Raw genomic sequence first — 18,264 nt, 5'->3', positions numbered from 1 at the left:
TTGCACTCTAACCTATGCAATTGTGATTGCACCTGACCCCTTGTTTACACCTCAGACCCTGTTGTGTTGCACAAATAAGACAGCAAAGTCAGGAAATCTTAAAATGGGAGATGAGAGGCGTGACAGAGATGTGACCCAGAATGCCTTACCTTTCACAGAGCCAGCAGGATTCTGGAAGAGAAGAAAACAGTATGAAAAAAACATCCCTGTATTCAGGTTACTACAGAATTCTATCACAATGATTGGTTTCATCATTTAGAACAATACATTTCATAAAAAGCCTGCATAAGGTCAAAGTCTCCAAGAGCATTTAGGAGCAAATTTCAAAATTCTCACATCTTATTATTACATCAGATGGGTTGTATCTTGCTGTTTTCCATTTAAAAAACTTGCAGAATGCAAATATGATTAAAAATCCAAACGTTAATGAAAGTAGGAAGCAAGAGGATTGAGTATATCGAAATAGAACTTTTCTCAAGGTCTCCCATTCCTATGCAACAGATGTATTGAGCAACACTAAATTGTTCACATCCTTAGAATCCTTCAATCTGTGCCAGCAACAGCCAGACTGAAAGAAACTTTGATTGCATTTCTAACCCTGATGTGCAATCTGTTGAGACACACCCATTTTCTTCCTATTTCCCATTTGGAGTGATTGATGGTATTAAAATTGGCCTTCGGAGATCATTTTCAATGCAGCAAATAGCATAATGAAACACTGCTGAATCAGTCAGCAGGTAACATTTGATTTTTCAGCCCAAAATGGGCAGAGAGGCGATGGCAGCTTCCGAATGGGAGAGATCTGGGGATTGGAGGTAGAGGCGTGGGAAGTGGGTATTGATAAATAGAGGAAAGAGCAATAAAAAGCAATGATTAAAAGGAGCGAGACAGAAGACATTGCTTCTTGCTGTTGCTATGAAACCCTTAAAAAAAGCACCACAGAGCGCAGCCATTATCAACTTCCCCTTTGGCAAAGCCCCCTGTCAACAACTGCTCCACATTCACTGCCTGTCAGTGCTTGAATCAAAACCTCCAAGGCAATTCAGGCTGTCAGTAATGATTATTAGTAATCACATAGTATCAAGCTGGCATTTTTGCAACTGAAGATGTCAGTGTCAGTCCTTTAACGTAGCAGTAGTACATGAGGCATCTATAGATGAACTCTCCAAGCCCCTAACCCAAACCCACCCCCCTCCTTTCCCCCCATGCTTTATTATGTCTAGATCCAGTTGACCTGCTGTGTGCAGAACTCCCTGGGGCAGGAACTCACTTTGTTGTCTCCTGTCTTGGCGTCCTCCTCCTTGGCAGCGTCTGACAAGTTCTCTTTGGTGGAGGTCGCTGACACACCTGTCTCCAGCTCCTCCAGCTCCTGCTCCAGTCTGAGACAAAGGTTTTAGCTTAGGTCAGAACACCAGACAATCTCCTGTCTGTTCTTATAGACACATTTTTAAGGCCTGGTTATTTAAATCTCTGTAGTAAACATTCTAAGCTCAAATAATGGCTGTGGACTGTGGACAATGCTGCACAGAACAGCCTTGAAAGTAATTGAAAAATGAACGAATCACATGAATGGCACAATGACAACTGAATACCCATGAAAATGTTGAGTTCAGCAAGAGAGGGAAAAGACGATTGTGGGGGAAAGCACTGCTAGAATCTTGATGCGTATCCACTGAACCATTCCTCTGCTTTCCCCTTTCCCCCTGTCCTGGGGGCGGCAGTTGTGGGCTGGTGTTATTTATGCACTGACGTGCCAGTTTTGTGCCGGAGCCCCAGCTGAGAGACAGCCACTGGCCGGCAGAGCTGCCAGGGAGAAATTTCATCATGGGATTGGAGCGCCAAGCAGGCCTCGCTGCCAGGGGGGAAGATTGATGCCACTGTTTTGTTGTCAGCAAAAAAAAAAAGAAAATAGTAAAAAAGGGGCCTTGGCTAGATGAATCAGTTCTGTGTTGAAGAGACTGATGAATCCTCCTATAGACCCCTACAGCTGTCTGCTCTTCTCTTGCCTCCTTAGTAAGTCATTACCGAATCACAAGATCTACACTTACCAAACTAAGACCAAAGTGTGGCTTCATCACTGTTTTCGCTCTCAATTTATAGCAAATACAGTAGAAATAAGACAGGCAAATAGCCTAAGTAAAAGTAGATACACATCTGAAGTCTTTGGTTTCATTATCATATACACATGAGTCATACTTCCATTTATCATATTCCTCTTTCCCATTTGGATTTGTTTGCTCACTTACTATCAACTTGCTGAAAGGACATTGAGAATAATATTAAAAAATGGAACCAACAAAATGCAGAGGAAATGCAGCCAGAGTCATACTTTTTTTATAGTTACAACCCCACACAATCAATGCTACATCTTAAGAGCTGTAAGAGCTAGATCAGTAAATAATTACACACATATTTCTTGTTAATCACGAAATGCAGCGATACATTCATACTATTCTGGAAAATTCTAGCAACTACCTACTGATTTACACACACAAAATGTTAAAAAAATTTTAGAGTAACAACATAAGCACATTATTTACAGAGAATGGAGAAAGTTAGGGGCGCTAGAACCTTAGTGTTGTCATCGCAAATATATCATCAAACAATACACACTGAACAGATTGCAGACTGCTTCCCGCCCAGACTGTGCTCAACAAATTTACCTCCTCAAGAGCAGGCCAGTAATCAAAATCAAAATCAAGAACTGGCTCAGATTTCATACTATACCCAATATAGGTATTCTGAACACAGACATCAGCACATTCAGTTGTTATGGGTATCTGTAAAAAGCAGTGTTTGTCCTACCCCCATTTACTCACCTGAGAATGCTCTCCTCCAACCCCTTTGTCTTGGCTTCATCTTCCTGAAGCTGTTTTGTGGCTTCATCCTCCTCCGGGCCAGCAGAGGGAGCTCCATCCAGCAGCCATCGTTCCCGCAATGCCTTTGACTGGAGAGGAAGAAATAGATGGGTATAGCTTTTTCACTCAAGATACTGGAGACAGGACATTAACCTCACTTTCCCACTTTCAATGGGACCATTCACACTGGGAAGTACTTATTGTGTGCTACAAGCCTTAGTGCACAGCCAACTGATGGTTTGACCTTGAAGACAATGATTGACCGTGCACTCAGAATTATGGGGTAACGTGTGATCCTCTCCTTTAGATTTCCCTTCTCCAGGCATCAGGCAAGGTAAAGCAGGGGCAAGAATGCTTGCTGTGAAACATTTAAGAATATAAAAGCAAACTCTGCTATAATGGCACCTAAAAATAGCTCAGGTAAACAATATACAAACACCTGCAGAAATAAACACACTAATTTGGGAGATTGGTTATTACACTCGTGTCTTACTCATTAAAGGTCCGTGATCTTGGTCAGCTCCCAGGCTCAACCTTTATTTTACCTATGGAATGGTATGAAGGCCCAGGTATCACTAAAACAGACAAACAGGCTAAAAAAGGAATAACCTAAGAAAGGCAACTGAAATTTGCAGCACAAAATAGGTATATTTAAGGAAACATTGACATGCTTCTTTGGCTCTTTGTAAAGACCTTATAACAGTGTGAATTTGAATAATAAGTAAATGAATCAATTACTCAACATTTTTCAACAGCCATGCATACTATTTTGAATTCACATGCTCTTCTGAAGATCCTCAAGGTACTTGTCGGAAGTACAGATATCAGAAAAGCTCATTTGAGCACTCTCCTCTCCCTTGAGACTGTCTGCAAAAGATTTCTGGACAAACCAAACACACTGCAGTCCTCTCCATGCATGACTAACTTAGTTAATTGGCAGCAAATTGGAGCATCGGGGCCTGGAGCTAAGATTGTGTTTGACATGAATCAGGCTTCGTCTATATGAATCACCCTAACTTCTGTCACCTCCCCTCCCTCCCCCTATTCCATGCAGCTAACAGTCACTGATGGCCAGAGCCACAGACAACACTAGAGCGGTCAATTAGCTTCCACTCGGCCAGTCACCACACAGACCTGCTAATGCACGCCCAGCACCTGGGGGCCTTGCCATTAAGTGGAATAGTGGGACAGACGCCAGGGCACCCTGCCAGTGCCCGCCCCCCCTTCCCCTCCCTTCCTAAAAGCCACACAAAGGCATCAGTGGTCGCCGAAGAGGGGCAGGGGCCACGGCAACGCTGTCTGATCCTAACGATATCCAGCCACGCGCGCTGCCGGATGGCCCGAGGGAGCCTCGCTCATGTGAGCCAAAGTATGGCTTTCGCAGGCTGTGCTGAGAGCCGGCTCCAGGGCTAGCACAGGACTGAATTAACGGGGGGAAATACAACAGCCAATTGTGCATGGGTTACTGTCATTAGCTGCACAAAATGGAATGACATTGAGATGAACAATAATAACATAAATAGCCATTAATTTCTGTAATATAATGTAATATGCTTGAGATGGACATTCAATGAGGAGGATAAGGATATTTTTTCTTTTTCACCTGGAACAGACTAGGGACTGGAGCTTTCTGAGATCCGGTAGATGTTCTGTGTTTTATATGAGCCACAGAATTATGTAAAAAGTAATGTTGCCCTTACATTGATGGGGTCTATGTTCACTTAAGTATGAGAGAAATGTGTTTCTCTGTGTTTTTTTCTACTGCATGCTTTTATTTCAGCAGTTTTTTTCAGTGTAATCCATATTTGCTGTAATTCTGGCTGTTCTGCTCCAATGTTATTGTTGTTCTTGATGGTCCAATGATGTGTATTCAACACATCTTGTCATATTCGTCTTCCACGTTGTTCTGGATAATAATGTCTGCTAAATAAATCAACAGTAAAAGCAATAAAAAACATCTTATGCATTATTCATGCTCACATGGTTAACAGTAATTTTATAAATTTCTTTCGTTGCAGTGTCAGTCTAGACAGGACTATTCTCATTTTAAGGCATTTTGTTTTCTCCAGAGAAGACAAATTTAAGATGCAAAAAAAGATTAGAAATACTGTTCCAATCGTAATAAACATGACAGACACAAACACACAAAAACACATATGCACACATGTACACACACGTGTGTGTGCCCAAAAATAAACATGCATGCATGTGAAAACACACACACACACACACACATACACACACACACACACTTTCACCCTCTCTGTATGTCCCTCAGGAAACACTGTCTGGTAATACCCATCAGTGTTGAGTCAGATGGCACGGAAAGTAGGGGGAGAGATGATTGAGCTGCACATGCTGCATTAGCTCAAGAGAGGAGAATCTGTTTAAATCATCAATTACAATATCCACTAAAACACATACCAAACTGAAGGGGCAGTGAAATACCTCTCGACAGGCACAAGATGCACTATCCAAAATTCTGTTGGATTTTCCTCCCCTCCTTTCTGTCTCTCTCCATTGCTACCTCAGAGAGAGAGAGCAAGAGAAAAGCCGCTTTCTTTCTCTCTCTCTCTCCCTCTCCCCTCCCACTCCCAGGAGACATCCACAAGAAGGGTGTGCTGGCAGAGTGACAGGGTATCTGACATCACAGCACGCTCACACACCCTTCCACACGCACACAACACAATCGAGGCAGAAAATAGAAGACAAAGCTTCAGAGGGCCTCCCAGGCACTGCATGTAACCTGTGTCTGATCAATTGTTCTGGGGGAGTACAATGCCTTCAAAACAGCAGACAATGCAAGGCAAAACCAGAACTGAATAATTAAAAAAAACAACGCCTCACAAACACTCATGTTCACGCACAAAGGGTGCTGAAATACAGAGCCACACACCACAGGTATTTAAACGCAGTGTAGTATTTATACTTTGTACAAATGTCATCCTCAGTTCATTGGGCTGCCAAAACACACGTACAATACTAAGGACAGCCCGGTTAGGCAGAGGATGCATCCGTTCTTCCTACAGGTGTATGCCCCAGAGATTCAGCTCTGCTGAAAATAGAAATTCAACATCCTCGTTACGTGGCTGAACGAATTAACAGCTGCATTTGACCTCAATGCAGAAAAGATAGGGTGTGTCATGAGATACGAGTGCACTAATCAGAGATGGTCCAGACCTCTACTTAGCGATCTTGCCCGTAACTGTGTTCAGGTTCCAAGAGGCAAGTTCTAAACGAATGAGTAGAGAACAGATAGGCACCCACCTCTGTCACAAAAAACACAGACACACGGGGGTGAGTAAGCCACCCCCCACCACCACCCCCCTGCAGTTTCATCGGTATATCCTGACATGTCCTGCATGCATTACATTTCAGCCCATTATCTATTCAGTAATTTCCTGTCCCCGTTTCAGCTGGGATCTGGTCCTTCCTTTCATTAGTCAAACTGAAACAACAAGCACTGGCCTTACAGGAACAAACTTGGTCTACATCCATCAGCCATCTGATGCGTGCAGACCACCCCTTGCTGCTTATTTTTGTCACTCTTCTGGCACTTTTTTTTCCAACAATTAAATTAAAACAAAGTGTTGAGGTCTCCCTACTGAGACACAAAAAGGTTATTTAAGAGTTAAATGTCAAGTTGCTGGAACCCCTCTCGGGCTTGGTCAGACCCATTGCCCAGTATTTACTGACCATTCAGTGAAAGTGCTTCCTCTTTCACTGTTCAGTCTGCTGACTGTGCATTTGAACACCATGGAAACTGCTAATGAGGAGCGTTTTTGGATCTTATCTCTGTCTGGCCAGGGTTGTGAAAGTCTTTCTCGGTTCAAGTTGGTTTAGTTTGTTCAGCCCAGTCCTCCATAATGAATTTTTGTGGTGTACCCAGATCAATGTCAGTCTCCACTATTTTTTGCAATGCGTTTTACATTTTGGAACATTTTCTACACAAATGTATTTCAGATAAAAACAAAAGACATCACTCTATTTGTTTTTTTTTTTCCCTTTGGTTTTGACGCTTGCTGTAAATCATTCTGTAAATTAGTGTTGTATGATTGCTTAAGTCCATGACAAATGGTAAAATTGTGCAATGTTTCTCTGAAAACACAATTAATCACCGTTTAAATTACATAAAAATTCAAATACTGCATATACATATAAACAAAACTACTTTCAGATGCTGTTTTGCAATGCAAAAATGTTTTGCATTACAAAAGATTTAGGCTCCGCAGGACAATGCAGTGCATATTTAACTTTTTTCTCTCTCCCAAAACAGGAAAAGTCCTTTAAAACCACCTTCCATTGCAGATTCAAGCGCCAAAAAATTCCTGTGCAACTTTCCAGCTTAACAGAGGCCCTCAAATGTGATGTTCAGTTACTTCCTCGATTTAAGAGCAAGGGAGGTAATTGATTCTCAGCAGAGGGCCACACAGAGCACGCTCTGTGTATCAGACGGTCACCTTCAAGCTCCCGTGGTGCCCGCATGCTGGAGGACATGCAGCTGCTCCTGTTGCTCTTCCACATAACAGAGCTCCCCTTTTTCCACCTATACCTTCATGACTGGCCCTGCTCCTGCCACAACCTCACAACCAATGGCTACACATTGTGGAGCAGCAACTTAGCATTCGTACATAAGCAATATGTTTATGGAAGGGAGAGGTGAAGTGAAGCGAAGCAACATCACTTGTAAGTCAATGCTATCACATCACCCCTAGAGGATGCATGCGGAGTGAATACAACACTCAAAACAAGCTTAAAATTACTGAAAAAGTAACAGATGCCCCCAGCATGCTTTCCCAGCACTGAAACAGTGCACCTGTTAAGATTTATTATAAAGCTCTTATTATATATAGAGACCAGACCACAGACCAGAGACCACACACCAGCATGACCTAAGTCAGAATCCAGGACCGTTTGTTGAGAGGTAAAAGTGGATCTTACCTTGAGGTGCTGGAGCTGTCGGCGGTCATCTTCCAGCTGCCTCCTCTTGTTCTCAATCTCCATCTGCCTCTTCCTCTTCTCCTGGGGGAGAATAGTCACACTTGCATTCTGGGTTGGAATTGGAGAGGACATCTCTGACTGTGTTGCTGAATTACAGATTTCTCCTTCACCCCTGCAGTAGTCATAAAGGCTGTCCTAGAAGCCTGAGCTCAAAGGAATATATCTTTTGCCTGGTTTTGTTTTTGCTGGTAGAATAACATGCAATGAGTAGGCTACTGTGGAAAAGAGTTTCACTCCTTAGCAAACCATGCTCAGTATTTCTATACCATCCTTTATTAAATTAATTAAAAACTATCACTCATGTTAATTGTTTTAATGTCAACTTGCAATGGTTGGAGCTGTTCTAGCGACAGTGCTGCCCATTCAAAGCCACAAACCAAATTAAAATATAAAATCACAGCTTGATTCTCTTTACTTATGTTTGAGCAACTCCATGGCAATTGGCACTGTGGTGGCTTGCCTGTTTGTATTCTTTTTCATAATGTGACGCCTCCGTAATTGTTCATACAGTCTTACGCAGTGAAGCCTGTGGAATGCCCAGTTTCTCTGCTGCATTCCTTTCATTTGCTATATGATTATGCCATGACTCAAGAAAGCTGTGTTTTTATCGGTTAGAAAGGATCTGTTTTTTAATCCTGCCATGTCAACTGGCATCCAGGCACTTGGTTAACCCCTACAACATTTTCCAAAAAATTTCACATGCTCTGTGCTTTGGTAAGAACCCTTGCCATAAGGGAGACTGGGTTTTAAGTAGTTTAATCTAAAATAAATATACCTACTGACCTGTGCAGCACCTTATATATCAGTTATAGCTCTATCACCACTGCTAAAACATACTGTCATATGTATGCGTGGCTCAAAAAGCACAGTATTGTAAGGTTGTTTGCAAAATAGATGTTTACTTTAAATGCATGTATTTGGCAATGTATTTGGTAGTGCTCCCCACATGTTAGCATGAGTGGATTAAATGTAATATTTGTGTATACTCTTTAAAACCTACAAAGAATCTGAGCTATGGCTGGTAATAGCCAAACAGCAAACAAAAGACAACACTGTTATGACGATACTCCTTGTTAAGGCATAGTGCCCAGCTCTTGAGCTCACCTTTATTTGGATATTACTCCTGGCAAAGAGCATTTACTGTCTGGGTGAGCAGACAGTGGAAACAATGTACTTACGTCTTCTAAGGCATCTTTATTGGCTTATTAAACAATTAAGGGCTTTAATTAAGCAGAGTGATTTCCTGTATGTTGTTGTTTTTCTTTAGTACTTTAATACTTTATTTGATGGCAATGTTTTGGGGATACTAAAACATGTATTAGGTTTCATTTTTACAAAAATCACATGCATTGACATACTTGATCAAATCTGTCACATTTAATACCATTACGTCTATAGTCTACATTTTCTTGCCTTCACGTACAAAAAAAGGCAACATCTTACACTTGGTGAGGCCAGCAACAGTAAGCAATATTTTCCTGTGCATTTTATGGAGCCTGACTTGATCTTCCGATGTTAATATGATATATTTTCATTTTGTAACATGCATGCTGATCTCTCCTTTTTCTAATATACAGGTTTCAGGTACAGCTTCCATCTTCAGAAACTGACATGTTGATCATTTGTAATGTAAAAAATGGTGGCTAATTAGTCCCCAAAATGGCCAGTCCTGGCTCACTGGGGAACATTTGGTTGATGTTTAGAGTCAGGATGACAGCAAATGTGGATGTACTGTGTAAGATCAGCTCTTCTTTACTGCTGCCTGAGCTGCCTGAGCCTCATCCAATTAAATTATCCCTCCATACCTAAAGTAACTCCGAATCCAGCAACCTATGTCTTCCTCTGAGTCACCCAAAATCACCAAGACATTTGCACATTGTATCTCTGGCCTCATGGGATAATGAAGTCTTGTATTTTCTGAACCTCTGAATTGAGATGAACGCAGCCTCTCTTCAGGTGCTCTTCCTCTTCAGGAGACTCCAGTGCAAGGTCATCATCTAATCTATTCCATGAGGGTGGGCATACTGCACAAAATGCCACTCTCCCTTCCTCGCCGATTGCTACTCACCGTGGTGTGTTTGTGTTGGGTTCTGCCGGTCACTTTCTGTTTTAATCCATTACACACAGTTTAAAACATGTTAACGGTGGACCTGTTTGCAGCATCGGCACAGTCTTAATCTGAGTGCAGTGAACCATGGTGGCGCAGACAGACAGCTGTGGAGGGCATCGCTTTCAAGAGAGCGATGAGAGAAGGACACGAAGGAGAGGGAGACAGGGAGCTTGTGAGAAAGAAAAGGGGATGGGCGAACACGGGCAGGGAGAGAGAAGGAGCGAGGGGTTGGCGTAAAGGAGACGGAAGGAAACTGCACAGGGCAGACAAACATCAGTTAGTGTCGGCAATGTAATATTTATACAAGTCAAATGTGCAGTCTGCAATGCTGGCCTTGCCTGAGCTGACTGGAGATTTGTGCCAATACAGCATTATTGAGCAATGTAGAATTAAATGGAGGGAGAAAGAGGGAGGGAGAGAAAAGGAGGAGGGGGCTGAGAAAGATAAAATGGGGAGCAGGCGTGGCAGAAGGTAGGAAGCAGGGAGGGTGTGCATAAAAGATCCTGTAGGTGCTCCATGTAGTCTTCAGAGGAAGGGCATGCGACTGGTTGGCAAAGGAAGGACATGTGACTGGTTAAGTAAAGGGACTTGGGGCTGGAAAAATACGCATGTTTTTTTGTTTGGTGTTTGGGTATGTGTGTGTGTGTCGGAGGCGGGGTGGGGGTGGGGGGTGATGGGTCAATCAATGGATGCATTAGTGAGTGCATTACCTCGCTTTGGTCCTTTCCCGAGACGATTAGAATCAAAGGTAGAGTGGAAGGGGAGGGAAGACGGGAAAGAGTTTGGGGGGGGGGGGCTAGGCTGTACGAAAGCCTTGAGATTACTTTATTGAACGGGGAATCTGGGGGATAGAAAAGAGGGTTCTAAACTAATCTTTACTGACGTCTGGAGTGAAAGTCAAGGAAAAGTGTGTTAATATATGAGCGTCAAGGTGTGGCCATTGGGAGCACAGAGTCATATTAAGGTGTGGGCGTGGAGGACAGGGGTTACCCTGCAGTATATGTCAGCAGCAACCCCAGTTGATCAGGACCAAAATATGAACAGTGTGGGCATCTTTTAAAACATCATTCATGGGCAGCACTTCAATGATTTAATCCAACATTTAAAGGGGCAATTCACTGAAAAGTAACCACTCCGAACGTTATTCCTTTATATTTTACCTGGTTTGTATAGTTTATTATTTCTCATGTCTCAGACCAAACCCTCTAATCCAGAGATGAAACATATTCTTAAAGCCTCATCACCCAGAGGCAAACTCTCAGTGCTCTCAGTTAGGGACATTGGAGATTCGGCAGGTTTGTGAAGATTACGGCAGAGTGAATGCATTATAGAGCTCTGTATCAATATATAATTAATGTTTATGAACATTTGCATGTGCATTTTGCCTGTAAGGAATATTTAGCTGTGTCAGTAGTTTCGGTTTGTATAGTGCCTCTCCACTCTGTGCCCTTTCAAAGTGGCGCCCCAGCATCCTGTGGGAGCGGTGAGGTCTACTAACAGCAAATGAGCAAAACCCTGGAATAGATACGAAGAGGGCTGAATGTAGCACTGAATAGCTGGTCATGTGTAGTACAAGCTGAGAAGCGCATGTTCTCTATTTTGATGGGGAATGTGAAATGGGGTAGGAGTATTGAACTTACCGCTATGGCCTGGAGTCTCTCCTGCTGTGACAATGCCTCTGACATCCTGCCCAAAAGAGACACAGAGGGAGAGAAAAAAAACACTCAAAATGAGAGGAACAACACAATGGGAAACCTTGGGGTAAGCATCATCCCCCCAAATACAGTCAATCGAATGGGCCTGAGCTCAGACATCCGGAGTTTCTTTGCTTTTATAGCAAGCTGAGGAGTGAGAGAATGGGAGAGTTCAGTTCCTTCCTAAGTCCTATGCTCTCACCGTTAACTCTTTACAGCTCTCCACTCACATCCTCTCTCTGTCTCTTGCTCTCACTCAACACATATACACAGGCACACATACACAGAGACCAGCCTCCCACTTACAGATGTTACAGTTCAAATCACCCTACATTCCATCACACTCCCAATTCCACTCATAGTACCCCCAGTACTGTATATCTCATTTTTGGCTGTTGGGCATTTTACTCCAGCAGAAACATATGTACATGATGCCTTCATAGGAAAACTATTTGGAACATTTACACAGCAGCTCTCCAACTGCTCAGTTTCCCTGAACGCATTTCACTAGGATTCAATTTCAAACTTATATGCCATGAGTGCTTAAAATGATTTGCTGCACTGACATGATACTACATATAGTATTATATGATTTATACGTGACATAACTGCATCAGGGTGTTTTAGCTTATGCTTTAAAATGTCCAGGGTTTTCTTGCTTTGTCCTCCTGAGAGATAAAGGATTTTTTTCATTGCATTCTACCAGCAAGCTGTAGCACAACAAACTCAATCCTGAATCCTGTATATTGTTATCTATTCCGCTGACATTGACAGCATACTAAACTGGTACCTCCACTGCCAACTTCAGTAAATCTCAGCAAAGGTTCACTAAATTTTCCATTTTATTTAAGAAAATGAAATCTGAAATTATGTGTCAAGAAACCTTCAATACTGCTGATGGCATGCATATGCAGAAAAACGTCTCATTAGCATGTTATCATCTTGTTGTGTTGTATTTTTCATTGGACAGATGGGGTGAGCAGAGTTTTTTTGTGAGAATTGTACAAATTCCTAAGTTTTGGCAGAGATGTCCTCATTCCTCTGCTCAGCAGGGAAGTGAGATCCCTCCTGTCCTTTCAGAAACAGGAAGAAAACAATGTGGAACAAAGGTTGTTAAAAAGAAAAACATTGTGAGTGGCAAACCAAATTCTGGAACGTTGAAAGCATTTTGATGAATGCATTCCTCTTTAATTGATTCCAGATATTCAGAGTATGGAGATTCAGGGGAAAAAGCCCCCTCCAGAAACATGCCATTACCATGTACCTACTTCTAGTTGTGAGAACAGCTCAAAATGTGCGTATTCACAGAGAAAGTAAAGACAAATTGTGGCGTTTTAACGTGTTTTAATTAATGTGTATTATTATCTTTCTTTTGGCAATAGCTTTAGGAATCTACACTCAACATTTTGCCTGTTTCACTCCTGGAAGGAAGACGTCAGTACAGTGTGAAGCCAGCAGACCCATCTTAGCAGGCTCCTCCATGACCTTTAACAGACTGAAAACACCAAAAAAAAAAGATTTCTTCAGAGTTCTCCAGCTTCTCTTTGTGTACTATTGATCCCCATCCAAGAAAAATAGGCTGTCTGTACAAAGCCAGGATTCACAAAGCCCAGGCTAAAAGTTAGGACTGCAATGAAACAGATATACAAATAATAACAAAAGGGGTCAACCGTAAAATGCTAGTGATGAGCAAGAAAAGGCCAAGTTTGGGATGATACAATGGTGCCTTTTGTCACCATTCACTTTACAGCTCTGTTGAGCTGTTCCTGCAGTTGAGTGAAGAATTCATTCTTGGAAAAGGCTGCAGGGAAGAGTCATACGGCCAATTCAAGAACTCAGCGGCCCACCCAAGCCGAGAGGGGTCACATTTTTACCCAGTATATCCCTTTTAAAAAACAACATGCTTAGAGATCTTTTTTTTTCCTTCTCTTACTTTTCACACTTCGGGAAACTTTCAAAATGGAGTTAGCCATGCTGAGCAGGATGGAAACAGAAGTAAGACATTGATTTATATATTACTCTAATTATGGAGTCAACCACCTGGTACTGTACCCTACTTATTACTACATAACAACACCACAGGTCTCTACACAGAAAGATCCTCCACAGTTAATCTTCCTTACAGAGGATCTGAACACCCAGTACAAAGTCGGGTGACCATCCTGCAAGAATGCCAGGCTTGATCGAGACGCAGAGGGTTACAAGAAGTCCTAAGCCAGTCAGCACTTAACTCTGATGAAATTCATTAATGTCCTGCCACACGTTTCCAGAAAGGTCACAAGACAGGCAGCCTGTGCCCGCTACTCGATACTAGGCGGCTCAGCCTCCTGGAAAGAGGCAACGCGTTTGGCATCTCGAGCTGGGCTGGAAAAACAGCTCCCCTGATTGTCCATCTGAAAGGCGAGAAGGCATGCCATGAGGGAATGCAGGAATGCCTGGACTCCAGTCAGGCCCAGCCCCCACCCAACACCCCCACCCCCGCCCAACGCCTCGCAATCCAGCATGTGTTCCCCCATCCCCTGGGAACCCCCTTTATAACACGCACCACCTGTACAAATATAAAGCATGATTTGGATATGGAAATGAAATACCCGCAGCTTACAAGAGGAGGGCATGGGGAAATGGGGGTGGAGCGGGAGTGACTTCACTCAAATTCATTATGAGGGCAGGAAATTTAACATAATGTGTTTCTGAAAAAGTTTTATCGACACAAAGAGGGTACACTGCACAACATAATTGGATATAAATATGTATAAAGTGGATCATATCTTATGATGCATGCAAATCAGGCTGTCACTAACACTGTCTGTATTAGGTCACAACTATGTCACTACTAGGACTACTATAGACACAGCACAAAGTATTCCAGGAAACACAATCATCCACCCTAAATCCTGACCCCATTAAAGGTCACTCATAGTTCTGTAAACACAGGGGTGTTTTGTGGAATCAGTGGAAACAGCAGGACTGAGCACACCGACATTAGTACAGAAGCACTGGGGTTAGTGGGTCAAATGAAATGGTTAACATTACATAATCTTGCATTATTCACAAAGCTGTGAGGCTGCGGCCCTGATTTTTTTTAATGATGTGTTTTTTTATGGGTCTGCAGCTGAGTCAATGCATGCTTCTAAAGTTCTGAGTCCTCAAAAATGAAGATCATATGTCTCAGGGCATTCACCGGCTAATTCCCTCACTGTCACATGCACATTTCAGAGAGCACAAACAACGGCCGGGATTCAGGGCTTTTCAGGGCTCAAAGAGCAGTTTGTTTCATTTTTTACTGCATTGTTTTTTAACGTTTTTCTCCAAATGTTAAAAATATTGACCTTAACCATCTGTGGAATGTTTAGTAAAGGCTCTCCTCTGTGAAGTGCTTTCAGGTAAATGGAAATGGGACCACAAACACCTAAAAAGTAAGCAGCAGAGCGAGCATGATCCAAATCATGGCTTAAATGGTCAGAGTTCCACCTCTCCTCTCCAGCCCGATGAGCTGAGAGCTGCCACTATTTTCCCACCCAGCCCCTAATGATGACCAAACAAAAGAAGAACCGTTTGCACTTGGAATTTTTCTACATTTTAAACTAAAGAAGCTAAAGGGTGACTGCATGACATGGCCACAAAATGGGGCTGAAGCATGTCCTGGGGGTGACACATGGGGGGGGGGGGGGGGGGGGCGAGATGGTCAGGGCGTGGTCCGGAAGTACAGCTGTCACCGCTGAGGTGCTCATTCATCGCTTCCCTGATTACCGGACAATTGGGTGCTCTGGAGCACTCTGGTGGGGGGAAGGGCAGGAGACAGGAAGCTTATTGACCAGAGGAGTGGGAGCGGAACTAAAATGATGAAAACGAAAACACGAAAGGGGTGCGCATGGTGGCAGAGGCAGCTGGTCTGAGTTCTGATCAACTCCATCATCATACAAGAGTCTCATCTAATGACCCTGAATAGTATCAGCGTTTTTAAAGCACAGACGGAAACCTTTTGAAACCCTTTTCTATCCATAAAAGGCAATGCTATTCTCAATGATTTTAAACCCCAATATATCAAAATGCTTTCTTAATGCTGTTTCTGATCAATTAGTTTTGATATTCTGGAAAGAATCCCACAGTTATCCTCAAGAACACTGTACACCGGCTTCAGTTCCCTCTGATCTACATTGTCTTTAAAGTCAGTCACACTACACATGTAAAGCTATAGATCTACTTCAAACACACTTCCATTATCACAGCACAGAACCATACTGAACAGTTCAGAAGCAGTATAATGGAGCAATTTGGATTTTTTTCCCCCAAAATATCCCTGGTCTATAAGATTATTCCAAAAAAGGAAAAATGAAGAAACAATTTGTGTCTGCAGGTGCTGCACTACTCCAAGGCATGCAAAATAAGGAAGTATGTTTCCCAGGAGGCCTTGCTGCACAACTGATTTCACACTTCAGATTCTTAGAGTAGGCATGGCTAGCCTCTTCTGAGCCAAGAGTTACACACCCATATTTCTCTTCCTTCCAGAAATGTTGTAGCCCATTGAAATGAAGGCCTAGAACCCAGGTGTTTTCTACAGGTCACTCACTGACCTGGATAATGACACATCAGCTGTCCTGTCAACACCTGTGCATCACGTCAGATCTGATTTACACACTGACTCTCCATGTTGTTTGCAATATTTCAGAGCAATCTAGACGAAATGCTAAGGCCAATGCAGGGACACTTTTGACAATCTACATATGAGCTCTTGAATGCAGCGGCAACATTTTTTGGGTCAGTGTTCACATGTTAATAAAAAAACTGAGAAACACTCAAACTTCTATTCTCTCTCATCAATACCCACAAAGCAGAGCCTAAGAATCCTGAATGAAATTAGTTCATTGATTCTGTTTTCTTCCTGTGTGAAAATGAGAATGAATGCAATTTTTTTCAATGAGTCACTATTTACACAGTAAGAAGGCTTGAGGGACAAAACACAAGGTGCAATTATTCAAATATTCACACCTAGGACTTTTTCATATATCAAATTATTCAAAATGCACAACCCCAAAATGCAAGGACTAGCACCCATGGCCACGTGCAGTTTTAAATACATCCATTTACTAAGAGAAAGTGAATAATGTATCTTATTATTTTCTTATTGTTTAGCGTGTGAGTTTAAGAGTGAAAATGCCGTGTCAGGCTTTGTGTTTTTGTGTGCATACAAATCTGCCATAATTACATCTTACAATATTGGTGAAACTACCTGTCATTGCATTGTTTTATTTATGAACAGTTCCTTATAAATATCTGAGGCCTATATTCTCTGCCCTGTAGAAATAACATCTGATATGCAACTTAACTGAAACAGATGTTTTTCCACTCAGCAAAGTGCTTTTTTTCTGGCCAGCCTATTTGAACATTTTATTCTCACTGTGTTTCTTTCATTAAGGCTCATAAAAAGCAAAACTGACTTGGTCATCTCATGCTCTTCGCTTCTACAGCCCAGGCAATACATTTCAATGTTTGAGCACTTTATCATGGCAGAAATGTGTTTTGTTGATGGTGAAAAATAGGAATTTAAGCATCAAAGAGAAGCTTTGAGACTTTGTTCATATCTAGCACAACTGTTCCCCAGAGGACAAACAGATCTAAGCTCCCTAACAAAGGATCTATCTGTCTAAATGTACAAAATGTAGGAATACAACAGTGAAAGCAGCTAAATTAAGACAAGCTCCATCCTGTCTTGACCAATCTTGAAATTTGTGTTAACATGGCTCATAGTGAGAGACACGGCAGACAGCGCTGGGTCACAGAAGTCACAGAAGTCAAGTTGACTGACCACAAGTTGACATGAAGAAAATGTGTCCAAAGGAAAGGGACACACATTGCAGCACTCCCCCACCCACCCCCCCCCCCCAGCCCCCCAGGCCCAATGTACAACAACGGGAGGGGCCAGCTGCACACCCCACTACCCATCCCCAGGCATTTCCTGTGACTGTGAAGTGTGTGAATTCCATCTCTCTCACACACTTACAGTACGACAACTGAAAATACAGACTGGTCAAATTACAACAGCACCCTTTCAGATCTGTTCATTTCACTTGGTAAATAGGTGCAGATATGATAGGTGTTGACTATTTATCGTTTGCTGGTAGTAGAAAAGCATGAATAGGGCAAAATAATGCCTTCAAAAAAGCTGATGCTTGAGACAAGTTTAACTGCTCTCAGGGAGCATACTAAAAAAAGAGGCTCACCTAATGACGTTTAATCTGACTATAGGTTTCAGCAGGACTAATAAGGATTAATATGGGATTGTCTTACACAAATGAACATTAGGAAAATCTGGATGAAGACTGAGTTAAGTCCTGGAAACCATTGCTAAGGCATTGTGGTAAGATCATTTTGTACCCCCAATTAAAAGCCAATGGGAAGATGCTGTGAAGTAACACTCCAGGGATATCACCAACTAACACTGCACTGGTTAGTGAACTTGCAATATCTGTGTTGAAAATGTATACATGTTCACACAACTCAAAGCAGTAAACAATGTAGACATATTTAGAATAAGGTAAAATTTCAGCTTTCAGCTTTCAGCTACTTTAACCAGCTAGAGTAATGAAAAGGTATTTGGCTA

General features: G+C 42.3%; 1 protein-coding gene across 2 annotated transcripts in view; it reads right to left on the bottom strand.

Moving 5' to 3' along the window:
• The window catches only part of palm1a (paralemmin 1a), a 35,704-nt gene that overhangs the window by 9,787 nt on the left and 7,653 nt on the right, over positions 1-18,264 (bottom strand). For both annotated transcript variants that reach the window (XM_036520921.1, XM_036520922.1), the window contains exons 2-6: positions 11,610-11,655; positions 7,800-7,880; positions 2,820-2,947; positions 1,271-1,379; positions 150-171 (exon numbers count right to left, since the gene is read on the bottom strand). In XM_036520921.1, the coding sequence (XP_036376814.1) occupies positions 150-171; positions 1,271-1,379; positions 2,820-2,947; positions 7,800-7,880; positions 11,610-11,655 (386 nt within the window). The remainder of the gene's footprint in view (positions 1-149; positions 172-1,270; positions 1,380-2,819; positions 2,948-7,799; positions 7,881-11,609; positions 11,656-18,264) is intronic.

The sequence above is a fragment of the Megalops cyprinoides genome, chromosome 2 (assembly GCF_013368585.1).
Source record: "Megalops cyprinoides isolate fMegCyp1 chromosome 2, fMegCyp1.pri, whole genome shotgun sequence".
NCBI classification, from domain to species: Eukaryota; Metazoa; Chordata; class Actinopteri; order Elopiformes; family Megalopidae; genus Megalops; species Megalops cyprinoides.
The sequence above is the reverse complement of the archived record's forward strand: the minus strand, read 5'-3'. Positions and strand labels throughout refer to the sequence as shown.